This window comes from Vidua macroura, chromosome Z (assembly GCF_024509145.1).
Source record: "Vidua macroura isolate BioBank_ID:100142 chromosome Z, ASM2450914v1, whole genome shotgun sequence".
Classification (NCBI taxonomy): Eukaryota; Metazoa; Chordata; class Aves; order Passeriformes; family Viduidae; genus Vidua; species Vidua macroura.
The window spans coordinates 665,731-684,513 of NC_071611.1; the positions used below are offsets into that span (position 1 = coordinate 665,731).

The 18,783-nt window shown below is 38.1% G+C and overlaps 1 protein-coding gene across 1 annotated transcript in view; it reads left to right on the forward strand.

Annotated features, from left to right (window-relative positions):
* TCF4 (transcription factor 4) overlaps positions 1-18,414 on the forward strand; it is an 85,242-nt gene extending 66,828 nt beyond the window's left edge. Inside the window, exons 7-10 of the mRNA XM_054002952.1 lie at positions 853-900; positions 14,582-14,708; positions 16,532-16,581; positions 18,328-18,414. Coding sequence (XP_053858927.1) covers positions 853-900; positions 14,582-14,708; positions 16,532-16,581; positions 18,328-18,414 — 312 coding nt within the window. The remainder of the gene's footprint in view (positions 1-852; positions 901-14,581; positions 14,709-16,531; positions 16,582-18,327) is intronic.
* The last annotated feature ends 369 nt before the right edge of the window (positions 18,415-18,783 follow it).

Below are 18,783 nucleotides of genomic sequence, written 5' to 3' on the forward strand. Positions count from 1 at the left end.
TTGAGAGAAGGAAAACCGGGATTGAGAGAAGGAAAACCAGGATTGAGGAGAAGGAAAACCAGGATTGAGAGAAGGAAAACCAGGATTGAGAGAAGGAAAACCAGGATTGAGGAGAAGGAAAACCAGGGATCGAGGGAAGGAAATCCAGGACCTCTGGGAGCCTCCAGGCCCAGCTGCTCCTTGCCCGGGATTTGGGATATCCCACATCCCAGGGATGCTCCGACCCCAAAGCCTTTCCCTTTAGGAAGGAGCTCCGTCCCTTCCCGCCTCATCCCCAGAAAAATTCCCTCTGGATTTCAGCTCCCAGGCCCTCCCCTCGCCCTTTTCAGCAGGAAAATCCAACATTTTGACAGCACCAATTCCCATGGGAAAGGGAAAAAATTCCTCTTTTTGTCGGGATCCTTTCCAGCCAGAGAATTCCGGAAGCGCAGCGCCCGTCGTTTTCCCTGGAGAAAGCCAAAAAAGCGGCAGGAACAACATTTGGGTTTTTCCAGGAGGGATCCTTTCCTTCCCATGCCGTGGATCTCCTTTCCCTCTCCTGCTTTTATTCCCCATCCGGAGGCTGCAGGAAAACAGGAGGAAAAAAAAAAAGAAAACAGGAGGAAAAAAAAAAATCCCCAAAAAATTGGCCAGAAATGAGGAAAACGCTGAGATTTTAGGGTTTGGGTTTTAGCTCCGATTCCAAAGCATTTTCCTGGAAAATTTGGGAATCTCCTCCTTTTCCCGATCCTTACTTGAGCTGGGAGGCCGCTCTGAGAAAATTTGGGATGGAATTTCCGAAATAACCCCCGCCCCCGATCCTTTCTCGTGTAATAATCGGAATTTGGGGTTTTTTTTTTGTTTCCTCCGTAGCTTTTTCCAGAGGAAAAAGTTGGGATGAGGAAGCCAAAGCTCCATAGGGTACGTGGATGTTTTCCTTTTTTTGGGAAGCCTCAAAATGCGGAGTTTTGGGTGCTCGGAGGGGGATGAGGCAGGAGCTGGATTTAGGGATTCACCTGGATGTGGAGAAAGCCTGGCCCAGATTTAGGTCTGGCTTTACGGGAGAAAAAATCCACGGCTGTGGAGAATTCCCGAGCATTCCCGGAATGTTCCCTCTGGAAAAGCTTGCAGACATTCCCCAAAATCCTGGTCACCATAAAGGGAGTGCAAAAAATTCCCTACATTCCATTTATCCCCTTCTTTCTGTCCCCTAAAATCCCATTTATTCTCCAGGATATTAAACCTTGGGAAATCCCGAAACGCTGAAATCCCACGGATTTTCCAGGGTTTTTCACCGCTTTTAGCTGGGAAAGGCTCGGCAGAAATTCCCTAAAATTCTGGTTTTCTCCGGAGCTGCGGCCTCTGTCCCTCCCTCATTCCATTACCCCCAAAAATTCCCAAGGTTTTTCCCGCTTTGCCAGGTGGAAATGATCCCGGAAAAAGTCAGACACGGGGTGGGGGGGGTTGGGGGAAAAAGGGAGGGCTGGGATTTCTGGGAGCTGGGATTTGGGAGCGGGAATTTTCCACGGGATTTTAGCCCTGCAACCTCAGATCCCGGGAAAACGCAGCCTGGGGGGGGGGGAGAGGGGATTTTTGGGAGGATGAGAAGGGATTTTTGGGAGGACAAGAAGGAATTTTTGGGATGGTGGAGAGGGGAATTTTTGGGATGATGGAGAGGATTTTTGGGAGGAGGGAAAGGGGATTTTTGGGAGGAGGGAAAGGGGATTTTTGGGAGGATGAGAAGGAATTTTTGGGAGGATGGAGAGAGGATTTTTGGGAGGACAAGAAGGAATTTTTGGGAGGACGGAGAGGATTTTTGGGAGGAGGGAAAGGGGATTTTTGGGATGGTGGAGAGGATTTTTGGGAGGATGGAGAGGGGATTTTTGGGAGGATGAGAAGGGATTTTTGGGATGGTGGAGAGGATTTTTGGGAGGACAAGAAGGAATTTTTGGGAGGAGGGAAAGGGGATTTTTGGGAGGATTGAGAGGGAATTTTTTGGAGGACGAGAAGGAATTTTTGGGAGGATGGAGAAGGAATTTTGGGAGGATTGAGAGGGAATTTTTGGGAGGATTGAGAGGGAATTTTTTGGAGGATGAGAGGGAATTTTTTGGAGGATTGAGAGGGAATTTTTTGGGTGGATGAAGAGGATTTCTGGAGGATGAAGAGGATTTTTGGGGAGGATGGAGAGGGGAATTTTTGGGTGGATGGAAAGGGAATTTTTGGAGGATGGAGAGGATTTTTGGGAGGATTGAGAGGGAATTTTTGGGAGGATTGAGAGGGAATTTTTGGAGGGATGGAAAGGATTTTTGGGAGGAGAGAAGGAATTTTTGTCAGAATGGAGAGAGGATTTTTGGGTGGATGGAAAAGGAATTTTTGGGAGGAGGGAAAGGGGATTTTTGGGATGATGGAGAAGGAATTTTTGGGAGGATGGAGAGGATTTTTTGGAGGATTGAGAGGGGATTTTTGGGGAGGATGAGAAGGAATTTTTGGGAGGATGGAGAAGGAATTTTTCAGAGGATTGAGAGGGATTTATTGGGAGGATGAGAAGGAATTTTTGGGAGGATTGAGAAGGAATTTTTGTCAGAATGGAGAAGGAATTTTTGTCAGAATGGAGAGAGGATTTTTGGGTGGATGGAAAAGGAATTTTTGGGAGGATGGAGAGATGATTTTTGGGATGATGGAGAAGGAATTTTTGGGAGGATGGAGAGGATTTTTTGGAGGATTGAGAGGGGATTTTTGGGATGGTGGAGAGGATTTTTGGGAGGAGGGAAAGGGGATTTTTGGGAGGATGAGAAGGAATTTTGGGAGGATTGAGAGGGAATTTTTTGGAGGATTGAGAGGGAATTTTTTGGGTGGATGAAGAGGATTTCTGGGAGGATGAAGAGGATTTTTGGGAGGATTGAGAGGGGAATTTTTGGGTGGATGGAAAGGGAATTTTTGGAGGATGGAGAGGATTTTTGGGAGGATGGAGAGGGGAATTTTTGGAGGGATGGAAAGGATTTTTGGAGGAGAGAAGGAATTTTTGTCAGAATGGAGAGAGGATTTTTGGGATGATGGAGAAGGAATTTTTGGGAGGAGGGAAAGGGGATTTTTGGAGGATGGAGAGGGAATTTTTGGGATGATGGAGAAGGAATTTTTGGAGGATTGAGAGGATTTTTGGGAGGAGGGAAAGGGAATTTTTGGGAGGATGAGAAGGTATTTTTGGGATGATGGAGGGGATTTTTGGGAGGATTGAGAGGGAATTTTTTGGAGGATGGAGAGGATTTTTGGGAGGATTGAGAGGAATTTTTGGAGGGATGGAAAGGATTTTTGGGAGGAGAGAAGGAATTTTTGTCAGAATGGAGAGAGGATTTTTGGGATGATGGAGAAGGAATTTTTGGGAGGAGGGAAAGGGGATTTTTGGGAGGATGGAGAAGGAATTTTTCAGAGGATTGAGAGGGAATTTTTGGGAGGATGAGAAGGAATTTTTGGGAGGATGGAGAAGGAATTTTTGGAGGATTGAGAGGGAATTTTTGGGAGGATTGAGAGGGAATTTTTGGGAGGATGGAGAAGGAATTCTTGTCAGAATGGAGAGAGGATTTTTGGGATGATAGAGAAGGAATTCTTGTCAGAATGGAGCGAGGATTTTTGGGAGGATGGAGAGAGGATTTTCAGGAGGATGGAGAAGGAATTCTTGTCAGAATGGAGAGAGGTTTTCCGGGAGGATGGAGAGAGGATTTTTGGAGGATGGGAATGAATTTTTGGGAGGATGGAGAGAGGATTTTTGGAGGATGAGAGGGATTTATTGGGATGATAGAGAAGGAATTTTTGGGAGCATGGATAGCGAATTTTCGGGAGGATGGAGACGGAATACTTGTCAGAATGGCGCGAGGATTTTTGGGAGAATGGAGAGGGGATTTTTGGGAGGATGAGAATGAATTTTTGGGCGGATGAAGAGGATTTTTGTCAGGATGGAGAAGGAATTTTCGGAGGATGAAGAGGATTTTTTGTCAGAATGGCGCGAGGATTTTTGGGAGCATCGACAGGTCGGCGCTGCCCAGCGGGAATTTTTCCACTGGAGCGGGGATGTCCGAGCCGGGAGTGCCCGGAGTGAGCCGGGAGTGCCCGGGCTGTCCGGGCGGGGACGGACAGACAGACAGACAGACACCCAGCCAGACCCCGAGGCGGGCAGGAGCGCTTTGTGCAGGTGCTGAGGCCGGTGCTCAGCGGGTTAAGCCGAGCGGGGCGCAGCCATAATTAGCCTATTTAGGGCTCATTTGCATATGAATGGGCGCGCTAGCGAAGCAGCGCTAAGTCTGTTGTGAGTGACACGGTGATTAGAATTTCGATTAGGGCAAACACATTGCCCCACTCCGCCGCGGCGCTAATTGCTCGCCGCCGCTTGATGAGTTCGGCGGGCGGGTGGAAGTTCGGCTTCTCCCGCGGAGCTTCCGCGCCTCGGGCCGGCCCCGCAGCGCCGGGCGCGGGGAGACTGGGGGGCGGAAATGTCACCTATAGGTGATGTATGGAATGGGTGGTTCAGCCCCTGTGTCCCTGGGGTTCTGTGCTTCACCTATAGGTGATGTATGGAATGGGTAATTCAGACCCTTTATCCCCCAGGGTTTCACCTATATTTAATGTATGGAATGGGTAATTCAGCCCCTGTATCCCTGGGGTTCTCAATCACCTATATTAGATGTATGGAATGGGTAATTCAGCCCCTGTATCCCTGGGGTTCTGTGCTTCAGCTATAGGTGATGTATGGAATGGGTGGTTCAGCCCCTGTATCCCTGGGGTTCTCAATTTCACCTATAGGTGATGTATGGAATGGGTGGTTCAGCCCCTGTATCCCTGGGGTTCTGTGCTTCAGCTATATGGGATGTATGGAATGGGTAAATCAGCCCCTGTATCCCTGCGGTTCTCTATTTTATCTATATTTAATGTATGGAATGGGTAATTCAGCCCCTTTATCCCTGGGGTTCTCTATTTTATCTATATTTAATGTATGGAATGGGTCATTCAGCCCCTGTATCCCTGGGGTTCTGTGCTTCACCTATAGGAGATGTGTGGAATGGGTAATTCAGACCCTTTATCCCTGGGGTTTCACCTATATTTAATGTATGGAATGGGTAATTCAGACTCTTTATCCCCCAGGGTTTCACCTATAGGTGATGTATGGAATGGGTCATTCAGACCCTTTATCCCCGGGGTTCTCTATTTTATCTATATTTAATGTATGGAATGGGTAATTCAGCCCCTTTATCCCTGGGGTTCTCTATTTTACCTATATTTAATGTATGGAATGGGTAATTCAGCCCCTTTATCCCCCAGGGTTTCACCTATATTTAATGTATGGAATGGGTAATTCAGCCCCTTTATCCCTGGGGTTTCACCTATATTTAATGTATGGAATGGGTAATTCAGACCCTTTATCCCTGGGGTTTTCAATTTCTCCTATAGGTGATGTATGGAATGGATAATTCACACCCTGTATCCCCCCAGGGTTTCACCTATATTTAATGTATGGAATGGATAATTCACACCCTGTATCCCCAGGGTTTCACCTATATTTAATGTATGGAATGGGTAATTCAGACCCTTTATCCCCCAGGGTTTCACCTATATTTAATGTATGGAATGGGTCATTCAGACCCTTTATCCCCGGGTTTCAGTGTTTCACCTATATTTAATGTATGGAATGGATAATTCAGATCTGTGCTGGGGATTGATTTGGGGTGCCAGAAATATCCCCGGGGTTCTCAATTTCACCTATATTTGATGTATAGAATAGATAAATCAGACCCTTTATCCCCCAGGGTTCTGTGCTTCACCTATAGGTGATGTATGGAATGGATAAATCAGACCCTTTATCCCCGGGTTTCTGTATTTTACCTATATGGGATGTATAGAATGGGTGGTTCAGACCCTTTATCCCCCGGGTTTCTCTATTTTACCTATATGGGATGTATAGAATGGGTGGTTCAGACCCTTTATCCCCCGGGTTTCTCTATTTTACCTATATTTGATGTATAGAATGGGTGGTTCAGACCCTTTATGCCCGGGTTTCAGTGTTTCACCTATATTTGATGTATAGAATGGGTGGTTCAGACCCTTTATGCCCGGGTTTCAGTGTTTCACCTATATTTGATGTATAGAATGGGTGGTTCAGACCCTTTATGCCCGGGTTTCAGTGTTTCACCTACAAGTGATGTATAGCACGGATGTATAGATTTGTGGGGTGGGTGCCGCTGCACTGATCATTTCCTGTCCCAGCGTGGCCTCCTCTATAGGATGCATGGTATAGATTGTGGCTGATATCACCTTATCCATCACAGCTCTGGGGGGTGACGGGTTGGGCACGTGGGAGATATTGGATGTATTCTATAGGTTTTACACGTATAGAAGGCATTATATATGAATACATTGCATATTAATGCACTGTATACATTGTAGATATTGGATGTATTCTATAGGTTTTACACATATAGAATGCATTATTTATAAACACATTGCATATTAATGCACTGTATACATTGTAGATATTGGATGTATTCTATAGGTTTTACACATATAGAAGGCATTATTTATAAACACATTATATTTAATAAATTGCATATTGATACATGGTATACATTATAGATATTGGATATATTCCATAGGTTTTGCACGTATAGAATGCATTCTATTTTAATACATTCTATAGTAATACATTGCATATATAATGCACTATATATGAATACATTGTATGTGTAATACACTGAATTTAATGCATTGTGTACATTGTAGATAGTGGATATATTCCATAGGTTTTACACCCATAGAATGCATTATCTATTCATATATTATATATAAATAGATTGAATATATAATACACTATATATGAATACATTGTGTAATACACTAAATTTAATGCATTGTATACATTGTACATATTGAATACACCCTATAGACTTTACACATAAAATCCATAATCTATACGAGGCGTTATATATGAGCATATGGTATATGTCATGCATTATATTTAATGCATGGTATATATAACATATTACATTGAATGCATTCTGGATATGGAATGTGTGATATCGATTTTACATGTACATATACATTCTATATTAACCCATTCCATGTATAACACACAATGCTCAATACATTGTGTATATAACACACTGTACATATTGAATACACCCTATAGACTTTGCATATAAAATCCATAATCTATACAAGGTGTCATATATGAGTACGTGATATATGTCATGCACTATATTTAATGCATGATATATATATTGTATTGAATGCATTCTGGATATGGAATGTGTGATATCGATTTTACACGTACATATACATTCTATATGAACCCATTCTATGTATGACACACAATGCTCAATACATTGTGTATATAACACACGGTAGATATTGAATGCACCCTATAGACTTTACACATAAAATCCATAATCTATACGAGGCGTTATATATGAGTACGTGATATATGTCATGCACTATATTTAATGCATGGTATATATAACATATTACATTGAATGCATTCTGGATATGGAAAGCATGATATTGATTTTACACGTACATATACATTCTATATGAACCCATTCTATATGAACCCATTCCATGCATGACACACAATGCTCAATACAGTGTATATATAACACACGGTAGATATTGAATACACCCTATAGACTTTACACATAAAATCCATAATCTATACGAGGCGTTATATATAAGTACGTGATATATGTCATGCACTATATTTAATGCATGGTATATATATTGTATTGAATGCATTCTGGATATGGAATGTGTGATATCGATTTTACATGTACATATACATTCTATATGAACCCATTCCATGCATGACACACAATGCTCAATACATTGTGTATATAACACACTGTACATATTGAATACACCCTATAGACTTTACACATAAAATCCATAATCTATACAAGGTGTCATATATGAGTACGTGATATATGTCATGCACTATATTTAATGCATGGTATCTATAACATATTACATTGAATGCATTCTGGATATGGAATGTGTGATATCGATTTTACACGTACATATACATTCTATATGAACCCATTCCATGTATAACACACAATGCTCAATACATTGTGTATATAACACACTGTACATATTGAATACACCCTATAGACTTTACATATAAAATCCATAATCTATACAAGGTGTCATATATGAGTACGTGATATATGTCATGCACTATATTTAATGCATGGTATATATATTGTATTGAATGCATTCTGGATATGGAATGTGTGATATCGATTTTACATGTACATATACATTCTATATGAACCCATTCCATGTATAACACACAATGCTCAATACATTGTGTATATAACACACTGTACATATTGAATACACCCTATAGACTTTACATATAAAATCCATAATCTATACGAGGCGTTATATATGAGCATATGGTATATGTCATGCACTATATTTAATGCATGGTATATATAACATATTACATTGAATGCATTCTGGATATGGAATGTGTGATATCGATTTTACATGTACATATACATTCTATATGAATCCATTCCATGTATAACACACAATGCTCAATACATTGTGTATATAACACACTGTACATATTGAATACACCCTATAGACTTTACACATAAAATCCATAATCTATACGAGGCGTTATATATGAGTACGTGATATATGTCATGCACTATATTTAATGCATGGTATATATAACATATTACATTGAATGCATTCTGGATATGGAATGTGTGATATCGATTTTACATGTACATATACATTCTATATGAACCCATTCTATATGAACCCATTCCATGTATAACACACAATGCTCAATACATTGTATATATAACACACTGTACATATTGAATACACCGTATAGACTTTGCATATAAAATCCATAATCTATACGAGGCGTTATATATGAGTACGTGATATATGTCATGCACTATATTTAATGCATGGTATCTATAACATATTACATTGAATGCATTCTGGATATGGAATGTGTGATATCGATTTTACACGTACATATACATTCTATATGAACCCATTCCATGTATAACACACAATGCTCAATACATTGTGTATATAACACACTGTACATATTGAATACACCCTATAGACTTTACATATAAAATCCATAATCTATACAAGGTGTCATATATGAGTACGTGATATATGTCATGCACTATATTTAATGCATGGTATATATATTGTATTGAATGCATTCTGGATATGGAATGTGTGATATCGATTTTACATGTACATATACATTCTATATGAACCCATTCCATGTATAACACACAATGCTCAATACATTGTGTATATAACACACTGTACATATTGAATACACCCTATAGACTTTACATATAAAATCCATAATCTATACGAGGCGTTATATATGAGCATATGGTATATGTCATGCACTATATTTAATGCATGGTATATATAACATATTACATTGAATGCATTCTGGATATGGAATGTGTGATATCGATTTTACATGTACATATACATTCTATATGAATCCATTCCATGTATAACACACAATGCTCAATACATTGTGTATATAACACACTGTACATATTGAATACACCCTATAGACTTTACACATAAAATCCATAATCTATACGAGGCGTTATATATGAGTACGTGATATATGTCATGCACTATATTTAATGCATGGTATATATAACATATTACATTGAATGCATTCTGGATATGGAATGTGTGATATCGATTTTACATGTACATATACATTCTATATGAACCCATTCTATATGAACCCATTCCATGTATAACACACAATGCTCAATACATTGTATATATAACACACTGTACATATTGAATACACCGTATAGACTTTGCATATAAAATCCATAATCTATACGAGGCGTTATATATAAGTACGTGATATATGTCATGCACTATATTTAATGCATGGTATATAATATATATTACATTGAATGCATTCTGGATATGGAATGCATGATATCGATTTTACACGTACATATACATTCTATATGAACCCATTCTATATGAACCCATTCCATGCATAACACACAACGCTCAATACATTGTATATATAACACACTGTACATATTGAATATACCCTATAGACTTTACATATAAAATCCATAATCTATACAAGGTGTCATATATGAGTACGTGATATATGATATGCGCTATATTTAATGCATGGTATATAATATATATTACATTGAATGCATTCTGGATATGGAGTGCATGTTTTACACGTACATATACATTCTATATGAACCCATTCCATGTATAACACACAATGCTCAGTATATTGTATATATAACACATTGTACATATTGAATACACCCTATAGACTTTACACATAAAATCCATAATCTATACGAGGTGTCATATATGATATGCGCTATATTTAATGCATGGTATATATATTGTATTGAATGCATTATGTATATGGAGTGCATGATATCGATTTTACATGTACATATACATTCTATATGAACCCATTCTATATGAATCCATTCCATGTATAACACACAATGCTCAATACAGTGTATATATAACACATGGTAGATATTGAATGCACCCTATAGACTTTACATATAAAATCCATAATCTATACGAGGCGTTATATATGAGTACGTGATATATGTCATGCACTATATTTAATGCATGGTATCTATAACATATTACATTGAATGCATTCTGGATATGGAAAGCGTGATATTGATTTTACATGTACAATTATGTATATTATATATGAACCCATTCTATATGAACCCATTCCATGCATAACACACAATGCTCAGTATATTGTATATATAACACAAGGTAGATATTGAATGCACCCTATAGATTTTGCACATACAGAGTGCATTATAGACACAAGGCATTGTATTTAATAGGTTGTATCTAGAATGCCGTATAGATTGAATACATTATGTTTAATATTGCATACGTTATTATGTATTGTATACGTTCTTACTCTATTTAATGCATTATCTATAATGCACTGTATTTAATGCATTCTATATGAATGCACTCTATGGAACACATTATATATCAATTCACTATGTTGAATACATTATACATGAATACATTTTCTATAATGCATTTTATACTGACACATTATATATCATGCATTCTATATTTGATACATAATACAGTCGATATAACATAGATTATATATTTCATACATTCTATATGAAATACAATATATAAAAATACATTCTAGATGAATACATACTATTCAATACATGATATATAACACATTCTATATGTAATACATTCTATATGAAATGCAATATATATAAAATACATTCTAGATGAATACATGATATTCAATACCTGATATATAACACATTCTATATATAATACATTCTATATAAAATACAATATATATAAAATACATTCTAGATTAATAAATACTATTCATGATATATAACACATTCTATACATAACACATTCTCTATAATATACAATATATATAAAAATACATTCTAGATAAATACATTATATTCAATACCTGATATATAACATATTCTATATAAATATATTCTATATATAATACAATATAGAAAAATACATTCTAGATGAATGCATATTTAAGACACAATATATAACACATTCTATATAAATATATTCTATATATAATACAATATACATAACATACATTCTAGATAAATACATAATATTCAATCCATTATATATAACACATTTTATATAAAATACAATATATATAAAATACGTTCTAGATGAAATACAATATATATAAAACACACATTCTAGATGAATACATAATATTCAATATATTATATATAACACATTCTATATATAATACATTCTATATGAAATACAATATATAAAAATGCATTATAGATGAATACATTATATTCAATACATGATAAACAACATATTCTATATAAATATATTATATATGAAATACAATATATATAAAATACATTCTAGATTAATAAATAATATTCAATACATGATATATAACACGTTCTATATATGATATATTCTATATAAAATACAATATATATAAAATACATTGTAGATGAATAAATAATATTCAATATATTATATAGAACACATTCTATATATAATACATTCTAGATTAATAAATAATATTCAATACATGATATATAACACGTTCTATATATAATACATTCTATATGAAATACAATATATATAACATACATTCTAGATTAATAAATAATATTAAATATATGATATATAACACATTCTATATATAAAATAGATTGTATATGAAATACAATATATAGAAAATGCATTCTAGATAAATACATAATATTCAATACCTGATATACAACATATTCTATATAAATATATTCTATATAAAATACAATATATAAAAATACATTCTAGATGAATACATAATATTCAATACATGATATATAACACATTCTATATATAATACATTCTATATGAAATACAATATATAAAAATGCATTCTAGATGAATACATAATATTTTATACACAATATATAACACATTCTATATAAATATATTCTATATATAATACAATATAGACAAAATACATTCTAGATGAATAAATAATATTCAATGCATGATATATAACACATTCTATACATAACACATTCTCTATAATATACAATATATATATAAATACATTCTAGATAAATGCATTATATTCAATACCTGATATACAACACATTCTATGTATAATACATTCTATATGAAATACAATATATAAAATACATTCTAGATGAATAAATAATATTCAATACATGATATATAACACGTTCTATATATAATATATTCTATATAAAATACAATATATATAAAATACATTCTAGATGAATAAATAATATTCAATACATGATATATAACACGTTCTATATATAATATATTCTATATAAAATACAATATATATAAAATACATTCTAGATGAATATATAATATTCAATACATGATATATAACACGTTCTATATATAATACATTCTATATAAAATACAATATATAAAAATCATTATAGATGAATACATAATATTCAATACATGATATATAACACATTCTATATAAATATATTATATATAAAATACAATATATAAAAATGCATTCTAGATGAATAAATAATATTCAATACATGATATATAACACGTTCTATATATAATACATTATATATAAAATACAATATATATAAAATACATTATAGATTAATAAATAATATTCAATACATGATATATAACACATTCTATATAAATATATTATATATAAATTACAATATATAAAAAATACATTCTAGATAAATACAAAATATTCAATACATGATATATAACACGTTCTATATAAATATATTCTATATAAAATACAATATATATAACATGCAATCTAGATAAATACATAATATTCAATCCATGATATATAACACATTCTATATAAAATACTATATATATAAAAGACATAATATTTAATACAAAATACAAAATGCATTCTATATATAATGCATTCTATATAAAATGTATTCTATACGTTATACGTTCTATATAAAATCCATTCCAGCCAAGTAAATGAATTATTTAATACATGGTATAGCACACATTCTATATTGCCTATATGTACTTCCCATACTCCATGCATTGCACATATTTGATGTCTTATCTCCCACACCTCTTTTATACTATATATTATTCTATATTCTATATATTTTATACCATTTTATATCCATTTTACCCTATAGAAACCCCAGGGCATTTCATTCCATCTTATATTCTATATATTTTATATCCATTTTACCCTATAGAAACCCCAGGACATTTCATTCCATCTTATATTCTATATATTTTATATAATTTAATATCCATTTTACCCTATAGAAACCCCAGGACATTTCACTCCATGCTATATTCTATATATTCTATACCATTTAATATCCATTTTACCCTATACAAACCCCAGGACATTTCATTCCATCTTATATTCTATAGATTTTATACCATTTTACCCTATAGAAACCCCAGGACATTTCATTCCATGCTATATTCTATATATTCTATATATTTTATACCATTTTACCCTATAGAAACCCCAGGACATTTCACTCCATGTTATATTCTATATATTTTATACCATTTTACCCTATAGAAACCCCAGGACATTTCATTCCATCTTATATTCTATATATTTAATATCCATTTTACCCTATAGAAACCGCAGGACATTTCATTCCACGTTATATTCTATATATTTTATACCATTTTACCCTATAGAAACCCCAGGACATTTCACCCCAAACATTTTCCCCCACAACGGAGCCGCCTCATCCCCAGGGAGGATTTTATGGGATAATCTGAATTTTACCTTTCCCAAATCCCAACAAAAGGGTCGGGATCGGGATCGGGATCGGGATCGGGGTTGGGGTCGGGATCGGGGTCGGGGTTGGGGATTGGGGTTGGGATGGGGATTGGGGTTGAGGTTGGGGTTGGGATCAAGGTTGGGGTTGAGATTGGGATCAAGGTTGGGATCGGGATTGGGATTGGGATCGGGATCGGGGTCGGGATCGGGGTCGGGGTCGGGGTCGGATCCCAGAGCCGTGTGTCCCCGCAGCAGAGCCTGCTCGGAGGGGACATGGAGCTGGCCACGCCCGGGGCGCTGTCCCCCAGCAAGCCGGGCTCCCAGTTCTACCAGTATGGGGCCAGCGCGCGCCGGAGACCCCTGCACGGCTCCTCCATGGGTGAGTGACCCCATAAATCCCAGAAATCCCAGAAATCCCATAAATCCCAGTGATCCCAGTGATCCCTGCACGGCTCCTCCATGGGTGAGTGACCCCAAATCCCAGAAATCCCAGAAATCCCAGTGATCCCAGTAACCCAGTGATCCCTGCACGGCTCCTCCATGGGTGAGTGACCCCAAATCCCAGAAATCCCATAAATCCCAGTGATCCCAGTAACCCAGAGACCCCTGCACGGCTCCTCCATGGGTGAGTGACCCCAAATCCCAGAAATCCCAGAAATCCCATAAATCCCAGTAACCCAGAGACCCCTGCACGGCTCCTCCATGGGTGAGTGACCCCAAATCCCAGAAATCCCAGAAATCCCATAAATCCCAGTAACCCAGAGACCCCTGCACGGCTCCTCCATGGGTGAGTGACCCCAAATCCCAGAAATCCCAGAAATCCCAGTGATCCCAGTGATCCCAGTAACCCAGAGACCCCTGCACGGCTCCTCCATGGGTGAGTGACCCCAAATCCCAGAAATCCCAGAAATCCCAGTGATCCCAGTAACCCAGAGACCCCTGCACAGCTCCTCCATGGGTGAGTGACCCCATAAATCCCATAAATCCCATAAATCCCAGTGATCCCATGACCCAGAGACCCCTGCACGGCTCCTCCATGGGTGAGTGACCCCAAATCCCATAAATCCCATAAATCCCATAAATCCCAGTAACCCAGAGACCCCTGCACGGCTCCTCCATGGGTGAGTGACCCCAAATCCCAGAAATCCCAGAAATCCCATAAATCCCAGTAACCCAGAGACCCCTGCACGGCTCCTCCATGGGTGAGTGACCCCAAATCCCATAAATCCCATAAATCACACCCTGATCCCAGTGATCCCAGTGACCCTCCATGAGTGAGTGATCCCATAAATCCCATAAATCCCATAAATCACACCCTGACCCCAGTGATCCCAGTGACCCTCCATGAGTGAGTGATCCCATAAATCCCATAAATCACACCCTGACCCCAATGATCCCAGTGACCCTCCATGGGTGAGTGATCCCATAAATCCCATAAATCCCATAAATCACACCCTGACCCCAGTGATCCCAGAGACCCTCCATGAGTGAGTGATCCCATAAATTCCATAAATCCCATAAATCACACCCTGACCCCAGTGATCCCAGAGACCCTCCATGAGTGAGTGATCCCATAAATCCCATAAATCCCATAAATCACACCCTGACCCCAATGATCCCAGTGACCCTCCATGGGTGAGTGATCCCATAAATCCCATCAATCCCATAAATCCCATAAATCACACCCTGATCCCAGTGATCCCAGTGACTCTCCATGGGTGAGTGATCCCATAAATCCCATAAATCCCATAAATCACACCCTGATCCCAGTGATCCCAGTGACCCTCCATGGGTGAGTGATCCCATAAATCCCATAAATCCCATAAATCACACCCTGACCCCAGTGATCCCAGTGACCCTCCATGAGTGAGTGATCCCATAAATCCCATAAATCCCATAAATCCCATAAATCCCATCCCTATCCCATTGATCCCAGAGACCCTCCATGGGTGAGTGATCCCATAAATCCCATAAATCCCATAAATCCCATCCCCAAAATCCCCCACATTTTCCCCCCAAAAATCCCATCCCAACCCTTTATCCTCACAATTCCCCCTCCTTCCCTCCCATTCTTTTACTGCAGCGCCCCCAAAAAAAACCCCAAAATCCCTAAAACCCCAAATCCCTAAAACCCCAAATCCCAAAAACCCCAAATCCCAAAAACCCCGTTCCTAATCCCCCTTTTCGTCCCTTTTTTTCCAGAAGTTCAGACAAAGAAAGTTCGGAAGGTGCCTCCGGGTTTGCCGTCCTCCGTAAGTCCCGCCCTGCTCTTTTTTGGGATTTTTTTGGGATTTTTGTGGGATTTTTGGGGTTTTTGAAAAAAAGCTCGGCACATTTCGGGAATTTTTACCCATTTGTGGGGTTTTTTTTTGTGGGATTTTGGTCCCATCAGGAATCACTGCTTCGCTTCGCTCCCGTGACCCCAAGGATTCCCCGAGTGCGGTTGAGTGGGGTTTGGGGGAAATCCTATAAACCCCAGGCACAAATGGGGGAAATCCTATAAACCCCAGGCACAAATTGGGGAAATCCTATAAACCCCAGGCACAAATGGGGGAAATCCTATAAACCTCAGGCACAAATGGGGGAAATCCTATAAACCCCAGGCACAAATTGGGGAAATCCTATAAATCCCAGGCACAAATGGGGGAAATCCTATAAACCCCAGGCACAAATGGGGGAAATCCTATAAATCCCAGGCACAAATGGGGGAAATCCTATAAACCCCAGGCACAAATGGGGGAAATCCTATAAATCCCAGGCACAAATGGGGGAAATCCTATAAACCCCAGGCACAAATGGGGGAAATCCTATAAACCCCAGGCACAAATGGGGGAAATCCTATAAACCCCAGGCACAAATGGGGGAAATCCTATAAACCCCAGGCACAAATGGGGGAAATCCTATAAACCCCAGGCACAAAGGATTTGGGGTTTGGGGGAAATCCTATAAACCCCAGGCACAAAGGATTTGGGGTTTGGGGAAATCCTATAAACCCCAGGCACAAAGGATTTGGGATTGGGGAAATCCTATAAACCCCAGGCACAAAGGATTTGGGGTTTGGGGGAAATCCTATAAACCCCAGGCACAAAGGATTTGGGGTTTTGGGGAAATCCTATAAACCCCAGGCACAAAGGATTTGGGGTTTGTGTGAAATCCTATAAACCCCAGGCACAAAGGATTTGGGGTTTTGGGGAAATCCTATAAACCCCAGGCACAAAGGATTTGGGGTTTTGGGGAAATCCTATAAACCCCAGGCACAAAGGATTTGGGGTTTGTGTGAAATCCTATAAACCCCAGGCACAAAGGATTTGGGGTTTGTGTGAAATCCTATAAACCCCAGGCACAAAGGATTTGGGGTTTGTGTGAAATCCTATAAACCCCAGGCACAAAGGATTTGGGGTTTTGGGGAAATCCTATAAACCCCAGGCACAAAGGATTTGGGGTTTGTGTGAAATCCTATAAACCCCAGGCACAAAGGATTTGGGGTTTGGGGGGAAATCCTATAAACCCCAGGCACAAAGGATTTGGGGTTTTGGGGAAATCCTATAAACCCCAGGCACAAAGGATTTGGGGTTTGGGGGAAATCCTATAAACCCCAGGCACAAAGGATTTGGGGTTTGTGTGAAATCCTATAAACGCCAGGCACAAAGGATTGTGGGATGGATACCGCCTCATTTGCATATCATGATTGTATTGATACAGCCTTATTTGCATATGATTCTGATATTGATCGAGCCTCATTTGCATATCATCTTGGTATTGCCACTGCCTCGTTCTGGTATCGATAGGGCTTCATTTGCATATCACATTGATATTGACGCAGCCTCATTTGCATATCATTCTTGTATTGATACAGCCTCATTTGCATATCATTCTGATATTGATACAGCCTCAATGACTTATTCTGATATTCAGCCTCAGTTGCATATCATTCAGCTATTGATAGATCCTCATTTGCATATCAGTCTGGTATTGATAGAGCCTCATTTGCATGTCAGATTGGTATTGATACAGCCTCATTTGCATATAATTCTGCTATTGACACAGCCTCGTTTGCATATAAATCTGGTATTGACACCACCTGATTTGCATACCAATCTGATATGGATAGAGCCTCATTTGCATATGATGCTGCTATTGACACAGCCTCAATTACTTATTCTGCTATTGATACAGCCTCATTTGCATATCATTATTGTATTGATACGGCCTCATTTGCATATCATTATTGTATTGATACAGCCTCATTTGCATATCATATTGATATCGATAGTGCTTCATTTGCTTATCATTCGGATAGTGATGCAGCCTCATTTGCATAGCATTCTAGTATTGATACAGTCTCATTTGCATATAGTTCTAATATTCATTGTCTCATTTGCACTGAATTCTGATATCGATACAGGGTCATTTGCATATAATTCTGATATTGATACAGGGTCATTTGCATATCA